Source organism: Hyperolius riggenbachi, chromosome 5 (genome assembly GCF_040937935.1).
Source record: "Hyperolius riggenbachi isolate aHypRig1 chromosome 5, aHypRig1.pri, whole genome shotgun sequence".
In the NCBI taxonomy this organism is placed as follows: domain Eukaryota; kingdom Metazoa; phylum Chordata; class Amphibia; order Anura; family Hyperoliidae; genus Hyperolius; species Hyperolius riggenbachi.
In genome coordinates, this window is record NC_090650.1 from 106,690,125 (window position 1) to 106,714,637 (window position 24,513).

The following is a 24,513-nucleotide window of genomic DNA, read 5'->3' on the forward strand; positions in this document are numbered from 1 at the left end:
TAGAAGCTGTTAAGTTCCAGCTCTACTGTAACAAAAAATAAAAAGCACTACATCAAAATGCTTCAAAAATTACTAGGCATGATTAGAAAATCGCTAGGCACATACCTGGAATCGCTCTGAAATATCACTTCAAAACCGATGAGCGTTTGCGATTACGCGAGCGCTTTTTGGTGTACACTGGCTCTCTGTGAGAGTGTGTGTGTTCGCACTTCTGCTAAGATTTGCGAAATTGCATTTACATTTTTGCATCTGCAAAAAAACCTTACATTTCACAGCAAAAAAATGTGTACATCACATGCAAATTTCCATTGACTTTCATAAGCTGCGTTAAAAAAAAAAAAAAGCACACAAAACTTTACATACAAAACAAATTTCAATGCCAAAAAGGGCATGCGAAGAAATGTTACATTTGTCACAATTATAAGTGTGAACCCTGTCTTCTTGCTTTTGATCATCACTAGGAACTGAGTAGTATGGGAAACAGCATGAAGTATTTAGAAATCAGCTCTTTTTATAAGTTGTGCCTCCATTTAATGGCATAGGTAAACTTAACGTAGGTCTGCAAGAAATGTTTAAACCAGAATAAGTATTGTTAAGCATTTTATATTCAATTCAGAATCCCCAATCTTGTATCACAGGAAAATAGTTGCTATTCAGCTGCTTGTTTTTAAACTGAAAGAATGGAAAGTAGCTTATTCTTCCAACAAGTGAGGCAATCATTAATCCTCAGTTATTAATGTAGAATAAATGAAGGAACATTAATCAGTGGCACCTAACCACTGGCATTTATTACTGCCAGCTAAGCATGGAAGTCAAGCGGAATCCGCCCAGTCCACTAGGCTCCTTCCAGTAAGAAAAAACAATGACAAGATGTATGTGCCTACAAGTACAAAAAGGGCATTATTTGTCAATCGCTTTTCTGCTTTCTGTAGTCAAGTTTATTTTAAATAAATACAATCTTCCAGATACTTTCCTCACAATTCCTTTCATCTCATACATGTCTGTTACCACAATGCAAAATAAAAATTATAACATCCATATACTACAGTTGTTGACAAAACATCTCTGACAAAGTTTTTGACATCCAGATATGTGTGAATCAATATCTACTAACAGCACAACAAACATTTTGAAACAGAACTAGCACTGCAGGCAGATGGCCCTGCAGTTAGTATGAAAATATTTATACAATGGACTCAATGCACTAAGGGCAGTCCGGTTAACCTCCTTGCCGGTTATCCCGAACTCAGTTCGGGGTAACCTGCGCAGGAGGATTTCTCAGGCCCCGCTGGGCCGATTTGTATACATTTTTTTTTGTTACAAGCAGCTAGCACTTTGCTAGCTGCTTGTAACTTCTGCTCGCCGCCGATCCGCCGCGCCGAGTCGCTCCCCCCCGCCCCAGACCCCTGCGCTGCCTGGCCAATCAGTGCCAGGCAGCGTTGAGGGGCGGATCGGGATTCCCTATGACGTCCCGACGTCATCCCGCCCCGTCGGCATGGCGACCGGGGAAGCCCTGCAGGAAATCCCGTTCTGAACGGGATTTCCTGCTTACTCTGATCGCCGAAGGCGATCGGAGTGGGTGGGGGTATGCCGCTGCTCAGCGGCTATCATGTAGCGAGCCCTAGGCTCGCTACATGATTTAAAAAAAACACAAGAAAAAAAAAAAACCTCCTGCGCTGCCTCCTTACCGGAGGAATTGAACTGGCAAGGAGGTTAAACAAAACTAGGTTGGTAAAATACTGGAATTCGGTATAGTTTCGAATTCACAAACATTTCCTAATATGTGGTAGTAGTTCAGTAATATACCAAAAAACCCTGCTTGGTAATGTCTCACCAGCTGAGAGTAGATCTGGCAGGAAGCTGTGAGGCTTCTTACAGGTGGTGCGCATTAACCATTCCTTTTTCTGTCCCGTGCATTCCCAGCATCCCTTTAGATGGGCATGCATGCCACTAGAGGGATCTTGCCTGTGTATCAGTATATAGATATGTACATCTAAAGGCATAAAGAAAAGCCTTTTTGAATGTCTCCTTCTTCTGCTCTGTGGTTTTCATGTCCCTGCCCCCAGTGCATCGGATAAAATAGGGTAAGAAGCAGGACTGTGTGGATCTACCTACGGGTTGTCCCGGGCTTACGAACACCCCACTTATGAGGGACCTGCCGATATGACATCACAAAGTGGGGATTACCTCTTCTGCTGCCTGTTCCTTGAGCAGAGTAGGCGCAGCAGAAGCCAGAACATGTCTCACTTGTTTCATGGTGGTGCAACATCCTTTCATGCTGCCTGGAAGCTGCACTGCCCGCATCAATGGGAGACATCCTTTCACTGTTCCCCCAGCGGCTTTTCTTGCGTCACGTAATGACGCAATCAGGAGGAGCCGCCACCAGGGGACATCCCTTGATTGCGTCATTACACGACGCAAGAGAAGCCGCCAGGGGAACAGTGAAGGGAGAGAGGACATTGCCGATTGACGAGAGCCGTGCAGCTTCCGGACGTTACACCGCTATGGAACAGGTAAGACGTTGCTAATGTGCCTTCTGCTGCGCCTACTCTGCTTAAGATATGGGGGCACAGCTGGACATAGGAGGCACAAGGGGAGCAAAGGTGGCACAAGGGAGACACAAGGAGGCACAAGGGAGACACAAAGAGGCACAAGGGAGACACAAAGAGGCACAAGGGAGACACAAAGAGGCACAAGGGAGACACAAAGAGGCACAAGGGAGACACAAAGAGGCAACAAGGGAGACACAAAGAGGCACAAGGGAAACACAGAGAGGCACAACGAGACACAAAGAGGCACAAGGGAAACACAGAGAGGCACAAGGGAGACACAAAGAGGCACAAGGGAGACACAACGAGGCACAAGGGAGACACAAAGAGGCACAAGGGAGACACAAAGAGGCACAAGGGAGACACTAAGAGGCACAAGGGAGAAACAAGGAGGCACAAGGGAGAAACAAGGAGGCACAAGGGAGAAACAAGGAGGCACAAGGGAGAAACAAGGAGGCACAAGGGAGAAACAAGGAGGCACACGTGAGACACAAAGAGGCACAAGGGAGACACAAAGAGGCACAAGGGAGACACAAAGAGGCACAAGGGAGACACAAAGAGGCACAAGGGAGACCAAGGAGACGCAGAGGGTGACAGAAGTGACACAGAGGGGGACACTGGAGGCACAAAGGATATAGATAGCACAGTGTTCCGACTTAAGAACGGTAAATGCATTGATAATGGAGCCCAATACCTCTACTCACAGCATAAAACTAAAAAGCAACCAAAAATGACGTAGCTCAACAGCACAGATAAGCTCCCTCCTTATGTACTGTATGTTAAACTTACAAATGGAAATGGTAAAATGGTGAATAAAGGAACAGCGCTACTTAAATACAGACTGCATCCTTATGACTACCCGCTTGAGAGTGCAAGCCCCACTAGTGAAATGGTAAAATACACACCCAGCATTCAAATAAAATGCACCTGTCTACCACTGGAGGATGTTGGTTTCCGTAATAGCTTGCATGCAACTTATTAAGTACTCGTCCCTCCCACTGCGAAGAAGTCATTCCCCATGGGAGGGGCCCTAACACTAACTAATCCTAAATGATGCATATGCATAGCCTGGGTGCGCTACCAAGTAAAAATTCAACATTGCGCAAAGGTGGATCAGCACATCACTAGGCCGCCTCCGAATGGCCACCAGAGGTGCGTTGAGACCCCCAAGAAACTACAAATGCACCTTGAAACCAAACAGAAGCTCTGCATAAACATCAATAAGCAATGCTATTAAATGGGAGCAGCTGACCAAAGTTACTTACATTTGTACATGGTGAGGAAAGGAACAGCGCTACTTAAAAACAGATTGCATCCTTATGACTACCTGCTTGAGAGATTTTACCATTTTTACCACTAGTAAAAATGGTAAAATAGTGTAATATAAAGAAGAGCAGAACAAACCCAGAGACTCAGAAACTCACCAATGAGCAAAGTGCTGGCTAGCTGGAAGTTCAAAACATACCCCAACACCTTTAACCGGTGATGCCTTGTCCTGCCAACATACTGATGCAATGCAGCTGTGCAGATAGGCAGCTGTAAGACAGGGCTAAATTATTATTATACTATCACCAGAAAAGTAGAGTTGGCAACCAGGTACCCTTGCAAAAAAAGCAATGCAATGCAAAGCAATGCAATTATTTGTAGATACAAAAAGAGCTAAAAAAAACAACACAGTAACAATTTAAAATTAAAACCTTTTCTATATAGTTATTAAGCCATGCAGCAGATCAGGCGTTTCTGACATTAATGTAAGATCTGACAAGATTAACTGCATGCTTGTTTCTGGTGTTATTCAGACACTACTGCAGTACAATAGATCAGCAGGGCTGCCAGGCAACTAGTAATGTTTAAAAGGAAATAATGCAGTCTCCATATTGTTCTCACTTTGTCTTTCAAGGCATGAGAAAAAAAGAATCACTATAGCGTAAATGTTTCTGAATGCTTCCGTATATGGACTAGAAATGTACAAGAGACTGGTAGAACTGTCCTGTGGAGACACAGGAGCAATAAGGGGATGCAGAGGTTGTGATCGCAACAGGCCCCCAGAACTGATGGTCGCACATGGGGCCTTCCTGCTGTATTAACTCTTTATGCTGTATTGGTAATGATCATCTCTATATGTGCTTTGAATAATGGTAATCATTAACAAATCATTCCTTTTGCTCTTCTTATACCTCCCCTATACAGTGAAAATACAGTTTTGGTGGTATGTGTCCTGCGATTATTATAGAGTGTTGGAGGAAGGGGGGGGGGGGGCAGAGTAAACTCATCACTGGGGCAAGGCCCATGACTCTATGCCACTGGAGCTCCTATTATCATTATATCACACAGCCTGAATAGCAGACTCTCTGGTTAGTATGGGTGGGCTGTCCCAGCTTTGTTATTATACTGCCAATGTTGTCATTTTTAATAACTGTGTTTCATTATACTTTTTAACATATTAGTAAATACCTTGTTCTTTTGCACAACTGTCTGGGTTCTTAATGGGCAATATTTTTTTTTAAAGAGAACCTTAAAGGGATACTGTAGGGGGTCGGGAGAAAATGAGTTGAACTTACCCGGGGCTTCTAATGGTCCCCCGCCTCCGGTTCCTTTCTGGAATTTCAGACTTTAAAGTCTGAAAACCACTGCGCCTGCGTTGCCGTGTCCTCGCTCCTGCTGATGTCTCCAGGAGCGTACTGCACGGGCCCAGTATGGTCTGTGTCTGCGCAGTACACTCCTGGTGACATCAGCGGGAGCGAGGACACGGGCGTGCAGGCGCAGTGGTTTTCTGACTTTAAAGTCTGAAATTCCAGAGGTGAACTGGAGGTGGGGCCAGAGCATCGGTGAGTGGCTGCGCGGGCACAGGACTTCTGCGGGTGACCATTAGAAGCCCCGGGGTAAGTTCAACTCATTTTCCCCCGACCCCCCTACAGTATCCCTTTAACTGAGAGGGATATAGTTGTTTCCTTTTAAACAATACCATTTCCTTGGCAGTGCTGCTAATCTCTTTGGCTGCAGCAGTGGCTGAATCACACACCTGAAACAAGCATGCAGCTAATCCAGTCTGGCTTCAGTCAGAGCACCTGATCTGCATGCTTGTTGAGGGGCTGTGGCTAAAAGTATTAGAGACACAGGATCAGCAGGAGAGTCAGGCAACTGGTATTATTTTAAAAGGAAAAATCCATATCCTTGTCAGTTTAGGTTCCCGTTAATGTTTTTACTATAGATCAGGCTGGGACTGGGCTTATTGCATGTGTCGTACGCTGTGTTTGGACACTTATCTCAAGTTGCTTTTTCATTTTGTCTTAATATAATGATTATCACCTGCTTGTTAATAAGAAAAGTCTAAAGTCCACTTTGTAATGGGGTCACAACCAGTTTTGACTACAGTCTGTGATTTGAGAAGAATAATGGTACTTATCCGTTAGCCAGGCGCATCCTCTAGGTGGCGACAAAACTCCACCAGAGTTACATCTTTCCCTACTATCCATGTCGGCCTGGAGGGGGAATAGTAATTAGTGCCACCTGCCGGATGCGCCCGGCTAACGGATAAGTACCAGAATAATATTACCATAAATATGAATTATAGTGTAGAATGGACTGTATTCTTACCTAGGCTGCGCTGCTTCACTTGCATGCATGAAGGCCTGGTGATCACAGTGGAGTATAAACAATATAGGTGCCAACAGTTCATGCATTCCCTAAAGAGAGACAAACAAAACCATCAGCTGAATATGGATCAAGATAACCAATGAACAATCTGCTTCCTTACAAACCCTAGTGAACAGGAAGTATTAGCGTACCTAATACATCAGAGAGATTTTCACCATTTGTGATTTTAGGATTCGATTTTCACGTCCTAATTAGTGCTCCTGTAGACTTCAAAATGTGAGACTCACATTTCCTCCCAATTAGATAAGCTATGTACACACACTGGTTTGAACTTAACTGTGGTGGACGGTAAAGGCCGCCTTGGCTGAGAATTTTGAAAGAAACCAGCGTGTGTAAAATGGCCAGCATGCCAGATTCTTAGCAATCCCCGATGCACAAGCACTACCCAATTGCACGGTTTCTTTCTGCAGCAAAATACTAATGGACCTCTAGGGAATCAATAGACCACTTACGCCTAAATACCCTCATCATCCTGCACATATCCAATACACTCCCTGCACCTCACCAAGCATATAACCATTCTTATGCTTAAACTTTTACCCAGTTCTTAACCCTTACTCCAGATAGAGATGGCTTAAACCTCAGATTTTCGGTTTGAGAACCTCGAACGCGAACCTCCGCAAAAAGTTTGGTTCGTGCGAACTTTCGCGAACCGCAATAGACCTCAATGGGGAGGCGAACTTCAAAAACTAGAAACATTTATACTGGCCACAAAAGGGATGGAAAAGATGTTTCAAGAGGCCTAACATCTGAGTTTTTGCATGGCGGAGTGGGATACACGCCAAAAGTCCCAGGGAAAAATCTGAATTTGCCGCACAGCAGCGTTTTAAGGGCAGAAATCACATTGCATGCTAAATTGGAGGCCTAAAGTGCTTTAAAACATCTTGCATGTGTATACATCAATCAGGTAGTGTAATTAGTGTACTGCTTCACACTGACAGACCAAACTCACTGTGTAATGCACTGCAAACAGCTGTTTGTGTAGTGACGGCCGTGCTGGACTGCTGCGCACCATGGCGAGATTGCTCTTCCTCACTCAGTGATGTCAGGTAATGTCTGACTGCCTTATCAACTTTCGATGGTTCTTTCTCTACCATTGTTAAAGCTTACATTTATTTTTTAAATAGTTGTTCTGCTTTCTGTTCAGTACCTTTAAAGAGAACCCGAGGTGTGTTTAAAGAATGTTATCAGCATACAGAGGCTGGATCTGCCTATACAGCCCAGCCTCTATTGCTATCCCAAACCCCACTAAGGTCCCCCTGCACTCTGCAATCCCTCATAAATCACAGCCGTGCTGTGAGGCTGTGTTTACATCTGTAGTGTCAGTCTCAGCTGCTCCCCCGCCTCCTGCATAGCTCCGGTCCCTGCCCCTTCCCTCCAATCAGCAGGGAGGGAAGGGATGCAGGCGGGGACTGGAGTTCTGCAGGAGGCGGGGAGAGCAGCAGACTGACACTATAGAGATAAACACAGCCAGCTCTGACAAGCTGTTTGTCAGCAGCGTGGCTGTGATTTATGAGGGATTGCAGAGTGCAGGGGGACCTTAGGAGGGTTTGGGATAGCAACAGAGGCTGGGTTGTATAGGCAGATCCAGCCTCTGTATGCAGATAATATTCTTCAAACCCACCTCGGGTTCTCTTTAACGAGAATCTGTTATGAAGGGCAAGTCTGCCATTCATTCAACTGTGTAACTGATAAACTTTCGATATTACTTTCTCAGTACCATGGTGACCACGGGTAATGGCCAGGTAATCAGGGTTCGATTCCGGTCTGGAGTGGGAGCCTGAGAAACTTTTACCACCACACATCCAGGGAAGGCAGCAGGCATGCTGTGGGCAAAGGAGCAGGAACGGCTACTACCACACATCCAAGGAAGGCAGCAAGCATGGCTTGCAAGTCCCGACTCAGGGAGGTAGTGACGAAAAATAACAATACAGGAGGACTTTTGAGGCCCTGCTGTATATGAGAAAAATCAACTTTAAATCCTTTAACGAGAATCTGTTATGGAGGGCAAGTCTGCCATCCATTCAAGTGAAAGGTATGCACTGACTGTCAGGTATAATACAATGTGCAGTCACAGATGCAGTGAAAGGTATGCAGTGACTGTAAACAGCTGTTTATGTAGTGATGGCCGTGCTGGACTGGTGCGCACCATGGAGAGAGTGCAGGCCATGGCAGTTTTCAAGCCTATATGGTCGCCGGGCTGAGGTAGCTCAGTGATAGGAGAACAGTGACTGTCCAGCTGATCGAATTTGGTCTGTCCACAATGAAGCAACAACCTTATTATCTTGGGTGTGCCCCCCGCCCAGCCTCCCCCCGAGACACTCATATAGCCGGCAGTCATTGCTTCATTGTGATACATAAGCCCCAAGGTAACGATCATGAAGGGGAATTGACACATGTACATGCCTTTTGTTTTGTTGTTGCAGCAGAAAAATTAGGCAGGCATGTACACGCACAAGAAAAATTATTATAGCGGCCGCTGCTAGCACACAGGTACTGTGAACAATTATGCAGTGACTAGTATTACAAATTTGCAGCTGTCTCACACACACAGGTACCGTGAACAGGTGCAGTGACTGGTGGTATATAACACTGTGTGCGCTCACGTAGGTAGGTAGGTGCACTGAACAGTTGGGTATGCAGTGATTGGTATTACGAATGTGCAGCTGTCACACACACAGGTACCGTCAACAGGTGCAGTGACTGGTGGTATATAACACTGTGTGCACTCACGTAGGTAGGTAGGTGCACTGTACAGGTGGGTATGCAGTGATTGGTATTACAAACATGCAGCTGTCGCACACACAGGTAGTCACTGAATGTGCTGGGCCTGGCAGTGGCACAGTAAGAATTACCAAGGGGTCAAGGTCCAGCAGCTGCGACTGACTGACAGGGCTGTATATGCAACACAAGTGTCTGTGGGACACACACACACAAAAAAAAATAGATCACAAGAACAACATTAGCTCTCAAAAGAGCTGTTGAGGATGAGGAGTGCTTTTTAGCAATAAGTATCAGCAAGAAGAAGCAACTTAACAAGCCTAACACAAGAGCCCAACTAAGCTTTCCCTATGTCAGCAGCCAGGTTCCCTCCCGTCTCTAATTACTGCAGCCACACGAGTGAGTGAAAAGGCTGCCTGCGTTTTATAAGGGGGGGGGGGGTCCAGGAGGGAGTGTAGCCTGATTGGTTACCCTGTGTCTGCTGACTGTGATGTATAGGGTCAAAGTTGACCCTAATGATGTAGTATAGGGGGCGGGTCGAACTCGCATATAGTTGAACCGCGAACCACCAAAGTTTGCGCGAATAAGTTGGCGACCGAACGATTCGGGCCATCTCTAACTCCAGAATGCCTATCCACTATACAACCTTTCTCCAGCAGCACATAAGACTACACAGCATTTCCTTCTAATACCTGCCGAACTAGCCATATCTACTCAGTATTTAACCCTTCATCTGTTTTTACATTAACTGTGTAACTAAACACTGCCATTCAGCTGCATGTAATTGGTGCTTGTGCCCGGCAGCTGAGCGGCTGAACGGCTTGACAAACGAGCAGTTCAACTGTCCATGGAAAAGAGGCCTCACTCATAAGTCAAGACCTAACTTATCCACTTCTTGTCCACCTACTCAGCACTTAATGACCTCTTGCCTCGATTGCATTTACCTCAAGCTGTGCCATCTCTTTGCCTCCACAGCTAACCGTCAATTAACCCTTTTAATCTGCAGAGCCCCACAGCACTTAGCTTCTCTGCTTTCATTATAATTTACATCCCCTACAAGTGGACTATGCCCCAGCTGGCAACAATGAATTTGTTAATTACATAGGTTATAACATTTATCAATGCAATAAAGTTTTTTATTCATAACAGTGAAACCCACAATTAGATGCAAACAATATATAATCATATACCGTACTTCGTCCAATCACCAACTACCATCAAGTAGCAAACTTTATTTTTTCAATTATGGTAAATCCCTATACCTCATTAGTGGGAACAATATTAATTTTCACAGCAATAGCATATTAGCATGCATATTAAAAAGAAAGAGAAACAAGCATCTAGAGGTGCCTGTTTCTACAACATTAGGAGTTAAGGCTGCAACAGAAAAACAAAAGAGAAAGAAAAAAAAAGAAAAAAGAAGGCTGAGGTAAAGTTTTCTTTTTGTCAACAGCCCGTAGGCTCGCAAAATTGAACCTGTTCTTTATATGCCTATGTTCATTTAGCCCACCAAGCAGTCTTTATTAAAGCTGGTGCATCAGGCAGTCAAAGTTCATTAATACCATTTATGTAATCTATGCAGTTTCAATTAACTCAGCAAGACGCTCTACTACATGATAAGAGTCTCATTAATTCAATAAAACCCTATAACTATTAACAATATGGTCTATGTTAAACGGGGTGTCACCTACTACAAAATAATGGCTTTAACAGCTTGTGAGGAGACTTTAAGTTTTTCTCTTCTTTTAAATGTTATCGAGTTTAAATATTCATTCCTTATGCAGAAAGGTGTTATTTCTCTGTAAGGCATCTTTGAGATATCAAACCCAAGCAGGGGGTAATTAAGCTGTTTTAATTCTTACCCAGTAATAATATTACTTTCTAGTTCAGTAAATGACAGACTTTGTTTAAAATTATACTCGGTTCCCCACTTCAATGCTTGACGTGCCTGGGGTGTATTCACTTAACGCTGTGGGAATGGACACCGTTGAATAATTACAACCAAGTGAATTTATAAAAAAATAAAAAAATAGAAAATAAAAAAAAAATGCTCACCATTAATTTTTATTTGGCTTAACGATTCGTTTTTGCATCTCAGTTAACATAGCTAGGAAATATGCATTTCCCAACTTGTTTATTGCTTAGTTAACGTAATTTGATTTTGCAAAGTTCTTTAGTGTCTTCTCCCAATGTTCTCAGTCGAAAAACTAATACAAAAACGGAATTAACTTGAAAATGAGGCTCTTGCAGCAGGCTCCCTAGGATTCTCCAAAACTTTGATGGCTGTTTACACAGAGTTCCGTGCAATGTTTTCTAACAAAAACTCATGTCTTTTTTTTAATAAAATCTTTTTCTTAAGGGAAGTCTGAAGTGAATATATATATATATATATATATATATATATATATATATATATATATATATATATATATATATATATATATATATAGGATCTTCTCAAAAAATTAGCATATTGTGATAAAGTTCATTATTTTCTGTAATGTACTGATAAACATTAGACTTTCATATATTTTAGATTCAAATACACACAACTGAAGTAGTTCAAGCCTTTCATTGTTTTAATATTGATGATTTTGGCATACAGGTCATGAAAACCCAAAATTCCTATCTCAAAAAATTAGCATATTTCATCCGACCAATAAAAGAAAAGTGTTTTAAAACAAAAAAAGTCAACCTTCAAATAATTATGTTCAGTTATGCACTCAATACTTGGTCGGGAATCCTTTTTCAGAAATGACTGCTTCAATGCGGCGTGGCATGGAGGCAATCAGCCTGTGGCACTGCTCAGGTGTTATGGAGGCCCAGGATGCTTCAATAGCGGCCTTAAGCTCATCCAGAGTGTTGGGTCTTGCGTCTTTCAACTTTCTCTTCACAATATCCCACAGATTCTCTATGGGGTTCAGGTCAGGAGAGTTGGCAGGCCAATTGAGCACAGTAATACCATGGTCAGTAAACCATTTGCCAGTGGGTTTGGCACTGTGAGCAGGTGCCAGGTCGTGCTGAAAAATAAAATCTTCATCTCCATAAAGCTTTTCAGCAGATGGAAGCATGAACCCACTTTTGAACCAGAAACAGCGGCAGAAGCACCTGACCTGGGCTACAGAGAAGCAGCACTGGACTGTTGCTCAGTGGTCCAAAGTACTTTTTTCGGATGAAAGCAACTTTTGCATGTCATTCGGAAATCAAGGTGCCAGAGTCTGGAGGAAGACTGGGGAGAGGGAAATGCCAAAATGCCTAAAGTCCAGGGTCAAGTACCCACAGTCAGTGATGGTGTGGGGTGCCATGTCAGCTGCTGGTGTTGGTCCACTGTGTTTTATCAAGGGCAGGGTCAATGCAGCTAGCTATCAGGAGATTTTGAAGCACTTCATGCTTCCATCTGCTGAAAAAGCTTTGTGGAGATGAAGATTTAATTTTTCAGCACGACCTGGCACCTGCTCACAGTGCCAAAACCACTGGTAAATGGTTTACTGACCATGGTATTACTGTGCTCAATTGGCCTGACAACTCTCGTAACCTGAACCCCATAGAGAATCTGTGGGATATTGTGAAGAGAAAGTTGAGAGACGCAAGACCCGACACTCTGGATGAGCTTAAAGAGACTCTGTAACAACAAAAACCTCCCCTGGGGGGTACTCACCTCGGGTGGGGGAAGCCTCCGGATCCTAATGAGGCTTCCCACGCCGTCCTTTGTCCCACGGGGGTCTCGCCGCAGCCCTCCGAACAGCCGGCGACTGTGCCGACTGTCAGTTCAATATTTACCTTTGCTGGCTCCAGCGGGGGCGCTGTGGCGACTTTCGGCACGGAAATAGACGGAAATACCCGATCTCCGTCGGGTCCGCTCTACTGCGCAGGCGCCGGAAACTTGCGCCTGCGCAGTAGAGCAGACCCGACGGCGATCGGGTATTTCCGCCTACTTCGGCGCCGAGAGGCATCAGAGCGCCTGCGCAGGAGCCAGAAAGGTAAATATTGCGTCACCGCTGCACGGAGGGCTACAGCGAGACCCCCGAGGGACGCAGGACGGCGTGGGAAGCCTCATTAGGATCCTGAGGCTTCCCCCACCCGAGGTGAGTACCCCCCAGGGGCCGTTTTGTCGTTACAGTTCCTCTTTAAGGCCGCTATCGAAGCATCCTGGGCCTCCATAACACCTGAGCAGTGCCACAGGCTGATTGCCTCCATGCCACGCCGCATTGAAGCAGTCATTTCTGCAAAAGGATTCCCGACCAAGTATTGAGTGCATAACTGAACATAATTATTTGAGGGTTGACTTTTTTTGTTTTAAAAACACTTTTCTTTTATTGTTCGGATGAAATATGCTAACTTTTTTGATAGGAATTTTGGGTTTTCATGAGCTGTATGCCAAAATCATCAATATTAAAACAATAAAAGGCTTGTGTGTAATGAATCTAAAATATAAGAAAGTCTAATGTTTATCAGTACATTACAGAAAATAATGAACTTTATCACTATATGCTATTTTTTTGAGAAGATTTTGTGTGTGTGTATATATATATATATATATATATATATATATATATATATATACGTGGTGTGAAAAACTATTTGCCCCCTTCCTGATTTCTTATTCTTTTGCATGTTTGTCACACTTAAATGTTTCTGCTCATCAAAAACCGTTAACTATTAGTCAAAGATAACATAATTGAACACAAAATGCAGTTTTAAATGATGATTTTTATTATTTTGTAAGGAAAAAAAACTCCAAATCTACATGGCCCTGTGTGAAAAAGTGATTGCCCCCCTTGTTAAAAAATAACTTAACTGTGGTTTATCACACCTGAGTTCAATTTCTGTAGTCACCCCCAGGCCTGATTACTGCCACATCTGTTTCAATCAATAAATCACTTAAATAGGAGCTATCTGACACAGAGAAGTAGAACAAAAGCACCTCAAAAGCTAGACATCATGCCAAGACAAAAGAAATTAAGGAACAAATGAGAACAAAAGTACTGTACTTGAGATCTATCAGTCTCGTAAAGGTTATAAAGCCATTTCTAACGCTTTGGGACTCCAGCGAACCACAGTGAGAGCCATTATCCACAAATGGCAAAAACATGGAACAGTGATGAACCTTCCCAGGAGTGGCCGGCCGACCAAAATTACCCCAAGAGCGCAGAGAAAACTCATCCGAGAGGCCACAAAAGACCCCAGGACATCATCTAAAGAACTGCAGGCCTCACTTGCCTCAATTAAGGTCAGTGTTCACGACTCCACCATAAGAAAGAGACTGGGCAAAAACAGCCTGCATGGCAGATATCCAAGGCACAAATCACTTTTAAGCAAAAAGAACATTAAGGCTCGTCTCAATTTTGCTAAAAAAAATCTCAATGATTGCCAAGACTTTTGGGAAAATACCTTGTGGACCGACGAGACAAAAGTTGAACTTTTTGGAAGGTGCGTGTCCCGTTACATCTGGAGTAGAAATAACACAGCATTTCAGCAAAAGAACTTCATACCAACAGTAAAATATGGTGGTGGTAGTGTGATGGTCTAGGGTTGTTTTGCTGCTCCAGGACCTGGAAGGCTTGCTGTGATAGATGGAACCATGAATTCTACTGTCTACCAAAAAATCCTGAAGGAGAATGTCCGGCCATCTGTTCGTCAACTCAAGCTGAAGCGATCTTGTGTGCTGAAGCAGGACAATGACCCAAAACACACCAGTAAATACACCTCTGAATGGCTGAAGAAAAACAAAATGAAGATTTTGGAGTGGCCTAGTCAAAATCCCGACCTGAATCCTATTGAGATGTTGTGGCATGACCTTAAAAAGGCGGTTCATGCTAGAAAACCCTCAAATAAGGATGAATTACAACAATTCTGCAAAGATAAGTGGGCCAAAATTCCTCCAGAGCGCTGTAAAAGACTCGTTGCAAGTTATCGCAAACTGATTGCAGTTATTGCTGCTAAGGGTGGCCCAACCAGTTATTAGGTTCAGGGGGCAATTTCTTTTTCACACAGGGCCATGTAGGTTTTGAGGTTTTTTTCTCACTAAATAATAAAAACCATTATTTAAAACTGCATTTTGTGTTCAATTATGTTATCTTTGACTAATACTTAACGTTTTTAATGAGCAGAAAAATGTAAGTGTGACAAACATGCAAAAGAATAAGAAATCAGGAAGGGGGAAAATAGTTTTTCACACCACTGTATATATATATATATATATATATATATATATATATATATATATATATATATATACATATATACATATACATACAACACAAATTCTCACCTAGGGAGAGGGAATGCTCTGGGTCCTATAGAGCCTGCCTGTTCCGCTCCTGGTCCCGTTTCTGCGCAGTCTCCGACCGATCAGTCTGGGACTGCTCTCTGACGCTACCCGAGGCTTCGGAAGTCTTCAGGAGCCCGAGGGCTCTCGAAGACGGAGCACTCCATGAGCATGCTGTCTTGTGTGCATGTGCAGTACGGAGCTGCCTGTCTTCAGGAGCAATCCACAACAGAAAAAGAGTCCAATAGCTCTACTGCAGAACTATAAAATTAGCACCAGGGAGTCAACCAGTGAGCACCTGGATCCAACAAGGTGCATAGGAAGCTCAGCAAAGTGAAAGAAAGACCGGGTCTCCACCTGGATTTGTGCAATTATAGTAGAATATTTATTGTGCCATAGCAGCTAGAAACACAACGTTACTTTCACTTGATAAAGGCCTTCGGCCAAAACGTTGTGTTTCTAGCTGCTATGGCACAATAAATATTCTGCTATAATTGCACAAATCCAGGTGGAGACCCTGTCTTCAGGAGCACTCAGACTCCTGAAGACTTTTGAAGTCTCCTGCGGCAAAAGATTTGAACCAGGGATCCAGCGCTGGAACTTGGGGACCGTGAGAGGAATGGGAAGGTTCATTATGACCCAGGGCCCTTCCTTTACTTAGATAAGTATGTTTTTCTTTTCATTTTTTATACATTCGCTTCAGATTTACTTTAACGCAGTCTCAGTGGAAGTGATTGGACTCTGGGGCTTTCCAAAAATTAGAAACAAAGAAGTGAAATCTTGCGCTTCTGGACACCAAAGTTATGGGAGTGGCAGGTTAAACACTGTTAGCTGCTCCTTTATACCCCAGCTGTGAAGTTTGCTTTAGAAAAGACAAATAGAAGGTGCTGATGAAGGTGAGGATTCACAGAAACGCATTGTGACGCCACCAGAACACGGAGACCAGACAGGAAAGCCACCTGAGTCCACCTCCATCAGGACACAGATCACTTCAGGTCCCAGCAGTTTGACAGGCGGCACCCACGAGCAGGCATGTGCACAGGGGGGTGCTATGGGTGCCCAGGCACCCCCCTTTTAAAAATTTTCAAAAAAGGCCCCTTTCGCTGTGCAAACTAAGCTCTGCCCCGATTGCGATAAGCCCCACCCATGGGAAGCTCCACCCCCTGGGACACTTTCAAGTGAAGAGGCCCAGACAGGAATCCTAGTGTGGCATACTGACCTCTCCCTCCACCTAAGACCCATACTGACATCTACCTCCCCCAGCACCCATAGTGACCTCTCCCTCCACCTAGTACCCAGTGACCACTGCCTCTCCCCTAGCACTCACAGTGACCTCTCCCTCCACCTAGGACCCATACTGACCTCTCCCTACCCAGTACCCACAGTGACCTCTCCCTCCCCCAGCACCCACAGTGACCTCTCCCTCCACCTAGCACCCACAGTGACCTCTCCCTCCACCTAGCACCCACAGAGACCTCTCCCTCCACCCAGCACCCACAGTGACCTCTCTCTTACCCAGCACCCACAGTGACCTCTCCCTCCACCTAGCACCCACAGTTATCTCTCCCTCCACCTAGGACCCATAGTGACCTCTCCCTCCCCCAGCACCCATAGTGACCTCTCCCTCCACCTAGCACCCACAGTGACCTCTCCCTCCCCAGCTCTAGTAGTGATCCTGCCTACCCCAGCACCCACACTGACCTATCCCTCCCCCAGCACCCACAGTGATTTTTCCCTCCCCAGTGGCTACCCTCCTGTCCCCTGCAGCACCCACAGGGACCTCCCATCCCAAAAGCAGCATCTATAGTGACCTCTCCCATTACCAGCGCACCACAGTGTCTTCTCCCAACACCCAGCATCCACTCCCTCCTCCAGTAACCACACTGACTTCTCCCAGCACCCACAGTGGCCTACCCTTCCCCCAGCACGCACACTGACCTCTACCTCCTTTAGCAGCAACTATGCCATTCATAGCAGCACCCATAGTGACCTCCCACCCCCTGCACACACAATGACCTCTACCTCCCGAGACGTACAGTGATCTCCCCCAAAGGACCCACAGTGACCTCCCTTTCCACCCATACTGACCTCTACTTTCCACAGCACCCACAGTTCCTTCTCCCCCCAGCACCCACAGTGACCTACCCTTCCCACATCAACCACACTGACCTCGACCTCCCCACTTACATAACCAGTACTAGCACCCGATGTACCTGCACTCAGAACCCACGTGACACACAACACCAACCCAGAGCTAGAACCCAGTGCAGGCATGGCACCAAGTATTTGCACCTATGTGATACCCAGTACCTGCACCCAACACCAACATGTTTCATCTGCAGTAGTTCCAGTTGCACTAAGCCTCCACTTGGTGCCCAGCACCCACACCAAGCAGTCACATATGACATCCAGTACTTGCACCCAGAACTCAAAAGGGACTGAGTACCTGCAATCAACACCTACATGATGGTTGATACACACCCATGCAGCCAGAATCCACATGACACCCTGTGCTAGCACCCAGAACCCACATGGCACCCAGCATCTGCCTTTAGCACCCACATGACAACAAATATCCCACTAGCCAGCACCCATCACCCATATGTCACCATGAACTCACTCCCAGTACCCACTTGGCACTCAGTATTTGCACCTAAGACCCACATACCCCCATAATCAACACCCACATGGCACAGTACTCACACATCACCAAGTTCCAAAGTCATTATATTCACCTAGTACCCGTCCATGGCCAGCACCCAAATAGCACCCAGTACCCATCCTTGGTCCAAACCCATATGAGACACAGTACTCTCCCATGGCACACATCCAGACCACACATGGCACTCCCTACTCACTCATGTCCAACACTCACATGGCTCCCTGTACCAATTAGTACTTACATGGCACCCATTATCACCATCTGCTACTCATTCAGCACCCAATACTGCATAGCACCCACTGCAAATAAACACCCAATACTAACTGGACCTTGGTACCCAAAGCAGCTTGACACAGACTTTACGTTGGCATCTCGGCACCCACTGCAACTTACCACAAAGTGAACCTTTGCGTCTTACCATCCACTGCATCTGGGCACCCACTGCACCTTGGCACTTACTGCAGTTTTGCATCTACTAATGATTAGCAACCACTGCAAATTGGTAACCACTTCTTTGCCTGAAAAGAGGCTTGGGTGCTGATCAAGAGGAACAGAGGTCCCAGTAATGAAAGGGGAGTTTGTGCCTCTACAGTGGGCTCCACTGTGTCCACTCTAACCCACTAACAGTGGGCACCTATCACTGCTGATTTGAGTGTGGTAGCACCAAAAGAGTTGGAAGGAGACACACAGTCTGCCTGATACTGCTATAAAGGTGTGTGTGTGTGTGTGTGTGTGTGGGGGGGGGGGGGATAAGACTGCCTTATGCTTTATGGAGAGGGGGTATTACATACACAATTTAGCACGATTTATCGATTTCAAATTTGAGCACCACACCCTTGAGGATCCTTTGCAGCACCCACACTGACCTCTACTTTTCCCATCAGCCACCCCTTCCCCTCATAGCTGGCACCCAGTACTCACACTCACATGACACCAAGTATCTGCACCCAGGCCTAAAATTGCACCCAGTACTCACACCTGCACACAGCTTCCACATGGCACCCACTATCTGCACCAAGTATCCACTTAACCCGTAACCGCACCCAAAGTACCTGCATTCAAAACTCATGTGATGCCCAAAGCCCACCCATAGCCAGCACCCAGTACAGGCATGGCACCAAGTATTCACACCCATGTCACACCCGGTACCTGCACCCAGCACCCACATGACATCCAGTACATGCACCCAGATCTTACATGGCACTAAGTTCATGCAATCAACACCCGCATGACACTCGATACCCAACCATAGCTAGAACCCACATGACACTTAGTACTTACACCCAGAACCCACATGGCACCCATCATCTGCATTCAGCAGCATGACAATCAATACCCCCCTAGCCAGAACTGAGGAGCGGGGGGCATGCGAGGGAAGGCATTGCCAGGCCCCTTTTTTAAATTTGAGCACCCCCCACTTAAGGACCCTCTGCACGGCCCTGCCCACGAGGTAGCAACAAGAGGGCTCTTGCCCAAAAACTACAGGCTCATTAAGATTTTATTTCCAGTAAGTGCAACTTTTAATTGTGCATGTTTGCTGAATAAAATATGTTTTACACTATGGAGTGCTTCTCTCATATTTAGCTTACCAAAGTTATCTGTCATGTTTTCATGATTAAAATAAGTTAACTGTTAAGATATATAATGCAATTGTTGTCGTTTACAAAGGCTTAGAGAATACACAGATCAGGCAGTGTTTGAGAAGAAAAGAATATTAACTAAGGATGTGAACATTTCAGCAAGGGCAAAACTCACAGCATGATTAAGCTGGGTACACACGTACAATGAATGTCATCTGGCAGGTATTGAAAATCAATCTCTGGGGTGACCGTTTGGGCAGAGTTCTGTACATACGCATTGCTAGCCTACAGCTAGTGATGCATTATGTAGCTATGGAATGCTCTCAGCCAAGTTAATCGGCTGCGATGGATTGACCACCGGCGCATCGAGGGGGGTTGCCCCACCAGCTGCCTCTGCCAAGAATCATGGTACATGTTTACGCAGCTTTACAGTCTAGTGTAACATACAATACGAACTTTTTTTTCCCCTAAAATGTATTGCCCATACAATTATGCCTCTTGCTTTGTTCACAAGTATTGTCATCTGTGTAAATATTACAAGCCCCCTCTGCTCACAGAACAGGATTGCTAGGAGCTGAAATTATATGTACAGTATATCATCAGCTCTGTATAAGCACATCATACAAACTTTTCCTCACCAAACTCACAGAAAAAAAGAAACTCTGCCTGCTATGTGTGTATGTTCAGTATTATCAACTGCAACTGGTGTTCAAAAACACAAAACTGATGAGCTTCAGAAGAAAATGAAAAACAGTTTATTAACCCTTTCAGTAACTTTCAATGAAAAACCGATTTGTCACTAATCATTATTCTGGTGTGGCCAAACTTTTAGACCGGAGGGAAAATATTGATTATAATTGCCTTTAAAGCGCACCTGAACTCAGAACTTCTTCTCTGCTCTAAAAGATAAGCAACGGCATAGTAGGCTTTGTCTGCTTTCACGGAAGCAGACAAAGGGTTAACATCTTGTGATTACAAATGGCTGCCAATTTTCTGTGTTGAGAGATAAAATTACACTTGTGACAACTTACAGATGAAGGGGGAGTTTGACAGGCTCTTCTCTCTCAAAACACACAGGGTGCATTTCTCTTTGTTTTCCTTGAGTCCTATGCAAAAGTTCAGGTCCAATTTAAAGTTGGATTATACTCCCAAAACTAAACTTTTAGTAACTACTCCTAGTAATATAGAATAGCGTTTGAAAGCATTTCTACACATTATCGTGTGTAAAAACAGAGAGCAGGAGAAGCATGCTTATCTCAGGTCATCCTGAAGGGGGCAGAGTGAAGAAACTCCTCAGAGAGCTTCAGCTGGCAATTATTGCATTTACTTCTCTTGCTATCTGCAGTGAAAATAAAAACATTTTTTTACACACAGAGAACGTGTGGGAATGTTTTCAAATGCTCTTTTCTTTAAAGTAAACCAGAGTTCAACACATCTAAAGATGTGCTAAAGCATGTGCTTTAGAGAGAACCCGAGGTGGGTTTGAAGAATATTATCTGCATACAGAGGCTGGATCTCCCTATACAGTCCAGCCTCTGTTGCTATTCCAAACCCCCCTAAGGTCCCCCTGCACTCTGCAATCCCTCATAAATCACAGCCATGCTGCTGACACAGCTTGTCAGAGCTGGCTGTGTTTATCTCTATAGTGTCAGTCTGCTGCTCTTCCCGCCTCCTGCAGAACTCCAGTCCCCGCCTGCATCCCTTCCCTTCCTGCTGATTGGAGGGAAGGGACAGGGGCAGGGACCGGAGCTATGCAGGAGGCGGGGGAGCAGCTGAGACTGACACTACAGATGTAAACACAGCCTCACAGCACGGCTGTGATTTATGAGGAATTGCAGAGTGCAGGGGGACCTTAGGGGGGTTTGGGATAGCAACAGAGGCTGGGGTGTATAGGCAGATCCAGCCTCTGTATGCAGATAACATTCTTTAAACACACCTCGGGTTCTCTTTAAGCCTCATCTACACGAGTAGATGAGGATCCGATTCGGCGGCTCGATTAGCCTCCGGATCGCTTCTTCCGCGTCCCCGCTCGCCGCGCGTGCGCCGGATTCGATTCCCCGCTCGTGCCGCTTATCTTCCGCTCGATTCCCTGCCATTGTCCCCTCGTGGGGAGCGAGCAGGGAATCGGCGGTGCGGAGATCCGTCCTAACGGATCTTATCAATCGAGCCGCATCAGTGGCTCGATTGATAAGCCACATCGCCGTCTCATCTACGCGTGTAGATGAGGCTAAAGACCCAGACTGGACCCAACTGAGCTTGATACCGGGGCTGACCGACTGTGGGAGGATGGCGTGGGACTCGCACGTGTGCTTATGGGGCTGGAGTAGGCCCTGGGTAAGTATTGACTCTTTACAGGTGTTGATCTCTGGTACACTTTAACTAAGAATTTAAGTTTCAGAAATATAAACTCACTTTAAGGGGAAAAAAAATGATGCCTAGGAAAATCAATATTAATGCATACACATGCCAGCACTGACCTGAAGTAATGCTAATGGCTATTAAACAGAATTCTGTAGGTTCAGGAAAATACATATCAGTTGAAAATTGCCCACTATAATCTAGAATTTACAGTCGCAAAACTGAAAGGGAGTCTTTTTTCCCATAAATAAGATAAGGTTAAGACTGGGAGGAATACATCTCAGGCAGGTTACTTGCTGATATTTCCCGTTACTTCAAGTTTTAGTAGATCGGTCCCCCATTTACTATAGAGACGTGTTAAACAAGCCTGAATTGTAATGTCAGAATACTTCTCCTACCTGCTTATAAAGCAAATGTTCATTTTCTCTGGCGTAGCAGAAAAGTACATCAGTAAGGATACTCCTCACGTTCTCTTGCTGGAAGAACTGCATTTCTGGAAACCTGAAAGATGCGTTTTCAAATAGGATTGATTACCAGTAATAAGTCACTTGATTTATGGGAGTCAGTATAAACTGGAATTCAAGAACAATCCAATTTTAAATTGAAAAACAAAAATGTGTATAGGTGTAAAAGTCATTGAGGTCATAAAGTGGATTGCATGATCATACTTGTTTACCTTTTATTTTATTTATACTTATGTTTTCTGATCTTACTGATGAAAAAAAACAGTAAAATAGGTTACTGCAAACCTATGCTGATAGTAAACCAGCTGCAGTGTGAGGGGATCCATGAGTGCAGTGCTTCTATGATGTTCCCTCCCCCCTCTCCATTTGTACCATCCCCTTTGCACTCCTCAGCTTTACTATGTACTGTACATTACCCTTCTGCAAACAAAAAATAATTGCCTTTGATATAAATGGGGATGATAGGTAATTGTTTTAAAATCATGCTACAATCAGAAAATAATGTACACTGCATTATTGATCAGAAAAAAAACTGAACACCACAAAATTCCCTGATCTATAAACCTGTCCGCTACCAATGTATTAGGCTTGAAGGAGGTGGTACTGATTGCTTGGCAACAGCACATCATCTCCCACAATGCAACCAGGATCACTGTCATAGCCTAGGACAAAACATCACACTGTTGGAGGAGTTTCACCTCAATATCAGCCACACAGACATCCCTAGTGAACTATTACGCAAAAGGTAAAGATTTCTCTTGGGAAAGAGGTATTGGCTACTAATTGGAATGAAGTTCAATCGGGGGTTAAAGTTGCTCTTTAACCTTCCCGGCATTTAATTTCTGCACAATTTTTGTACCAAAACCTGTACAATTTATTTAAGTGTTTCTTTATAATGTATGCATTTTGCAGACCACTTGCAAGTTATGGTCTTGCAAGCCATCCACAATTTTTTTTTTTTTTAATTTTATTTTAAAAATATTCTTATTTTTTACTTTATTATTTGTTGCTATACGAAGTAGTGCTGCCCATAGCTTTTTTTTCCAAACTTGGATTTTTTTATACTGGATCCAATACAGATGTTTGTATTAAATCCAATACAAACGTTTTGAATTGGGCCCCTGATGTGATGCCGCTGCATGCATCCGACACCAGGGGGCACACGCAGCATCATTAGAGGGACGGACTGGGTGTGATCTCCAAAGGACAGGAAGTGAAAAAGGAGGAAGAAGAGGAAATCTCCTCCGGGGATCACAGAGAAGAAGACAGGAACACACTTGCAGGGAAGACGTGAGGTGCCGGTAAGGGATCCCACATGCCAGCGACGCCACGGGATGAGCATGACTTGTCCTTACCATTTCCAGCATTTTTTTTTTTTTGAAGGGCGAATCAGGCTTGTCCTTAAAGCGGACCCAAACCAAACATTTTTTTAATTCAAAATATTTAGTTGCACCACTCTGACACATACACAGATAAATAAACACTCCTTCAAGCCTATGAGCATTTCATTGCATGCTTTTCAGCCTTCTCTTTTCACAACTAGGGTTATACAGGTGGCAGCCATTAGCAATTCCTCCTTTGCCGGACACCACCTACTCCATCAGTTTTTTCCCGGATTCTGTCCCGGCAATTTGAAAGGAAGGGAGGGGTTCCTCCAATAAATGTAAAATATTTTATATTTGTCATTATGCAGCTGAAAAAAGGCTGCCATTTATCATTATAATTTATAAAATAGATTTTATTTCTGAAATCTTGTATTTTTAATTTGGGTCTACTTTAACGCTAAGGAAGTTAAGTGCCTCAATGGTAAAATGGGTCTGTGTCATTAAGCAGTTGTCTTTTGGTCTTCAATAAAATCTCACCAAAAGCGTTCACAATTTTTCTAATAGTTTTCTCACCTATTTAAGAGTATACACCACTAACTAAGGCTACATTATAGTTTCATTGGAAATACCATGGCCTGGATAAATGAAAACCTTCAAATAAATGGAGTTTCTAAATAATTACCGTAGGAGGTTTCATTATTAATGTTATACAGTACTCTGTATAACAGTACTCTGTTGGAGACCATATACAGTACTCTGTATAAGGTGTCTACATGCCTGGTTCCCACCGTGAAGCATGGAGGAGGAGGTGTGATGCTGTGGGGGTGCTTTGCTGTTGACACTGTTGGGGATTTATTCAAAATTGAAGGCATACTGAACCAGCATGGATACCACAGCATCTTGCAGCGGCATGCTATTCTATCCACTTT

The 24,513-nt window shown here is 44.4% G+C and overlaps 1 protein-coding gene across 1 annotated transcript in view; it reads right to left on the minus strand.

The window, feature by feature from the left end:
* TBC1D5 (TBC1 domain family member 5) overlaps nt 1-24,513 on the minus strand; it is a 510,822-nt gene that overhangs the window by 301,198 nt on the left and 185,111 nt on the right. Inside the window, exons 8-9 of the mRNA XM_068238274.1 lie at nt 22,194-22,296; nt 6,147-6,235 (exon numbers count right to left, since the gene is read on the minus strand). Of these exons, the coding sequence (XP_068094375.1) occupies nt 6,147-6,235; nt 22,194-22,296 (192 nt within the window). The remainder of the gene's footprint in view (nt 1-6,146; nt 6,236-22,193; nt 22,297-24,513) is intronic.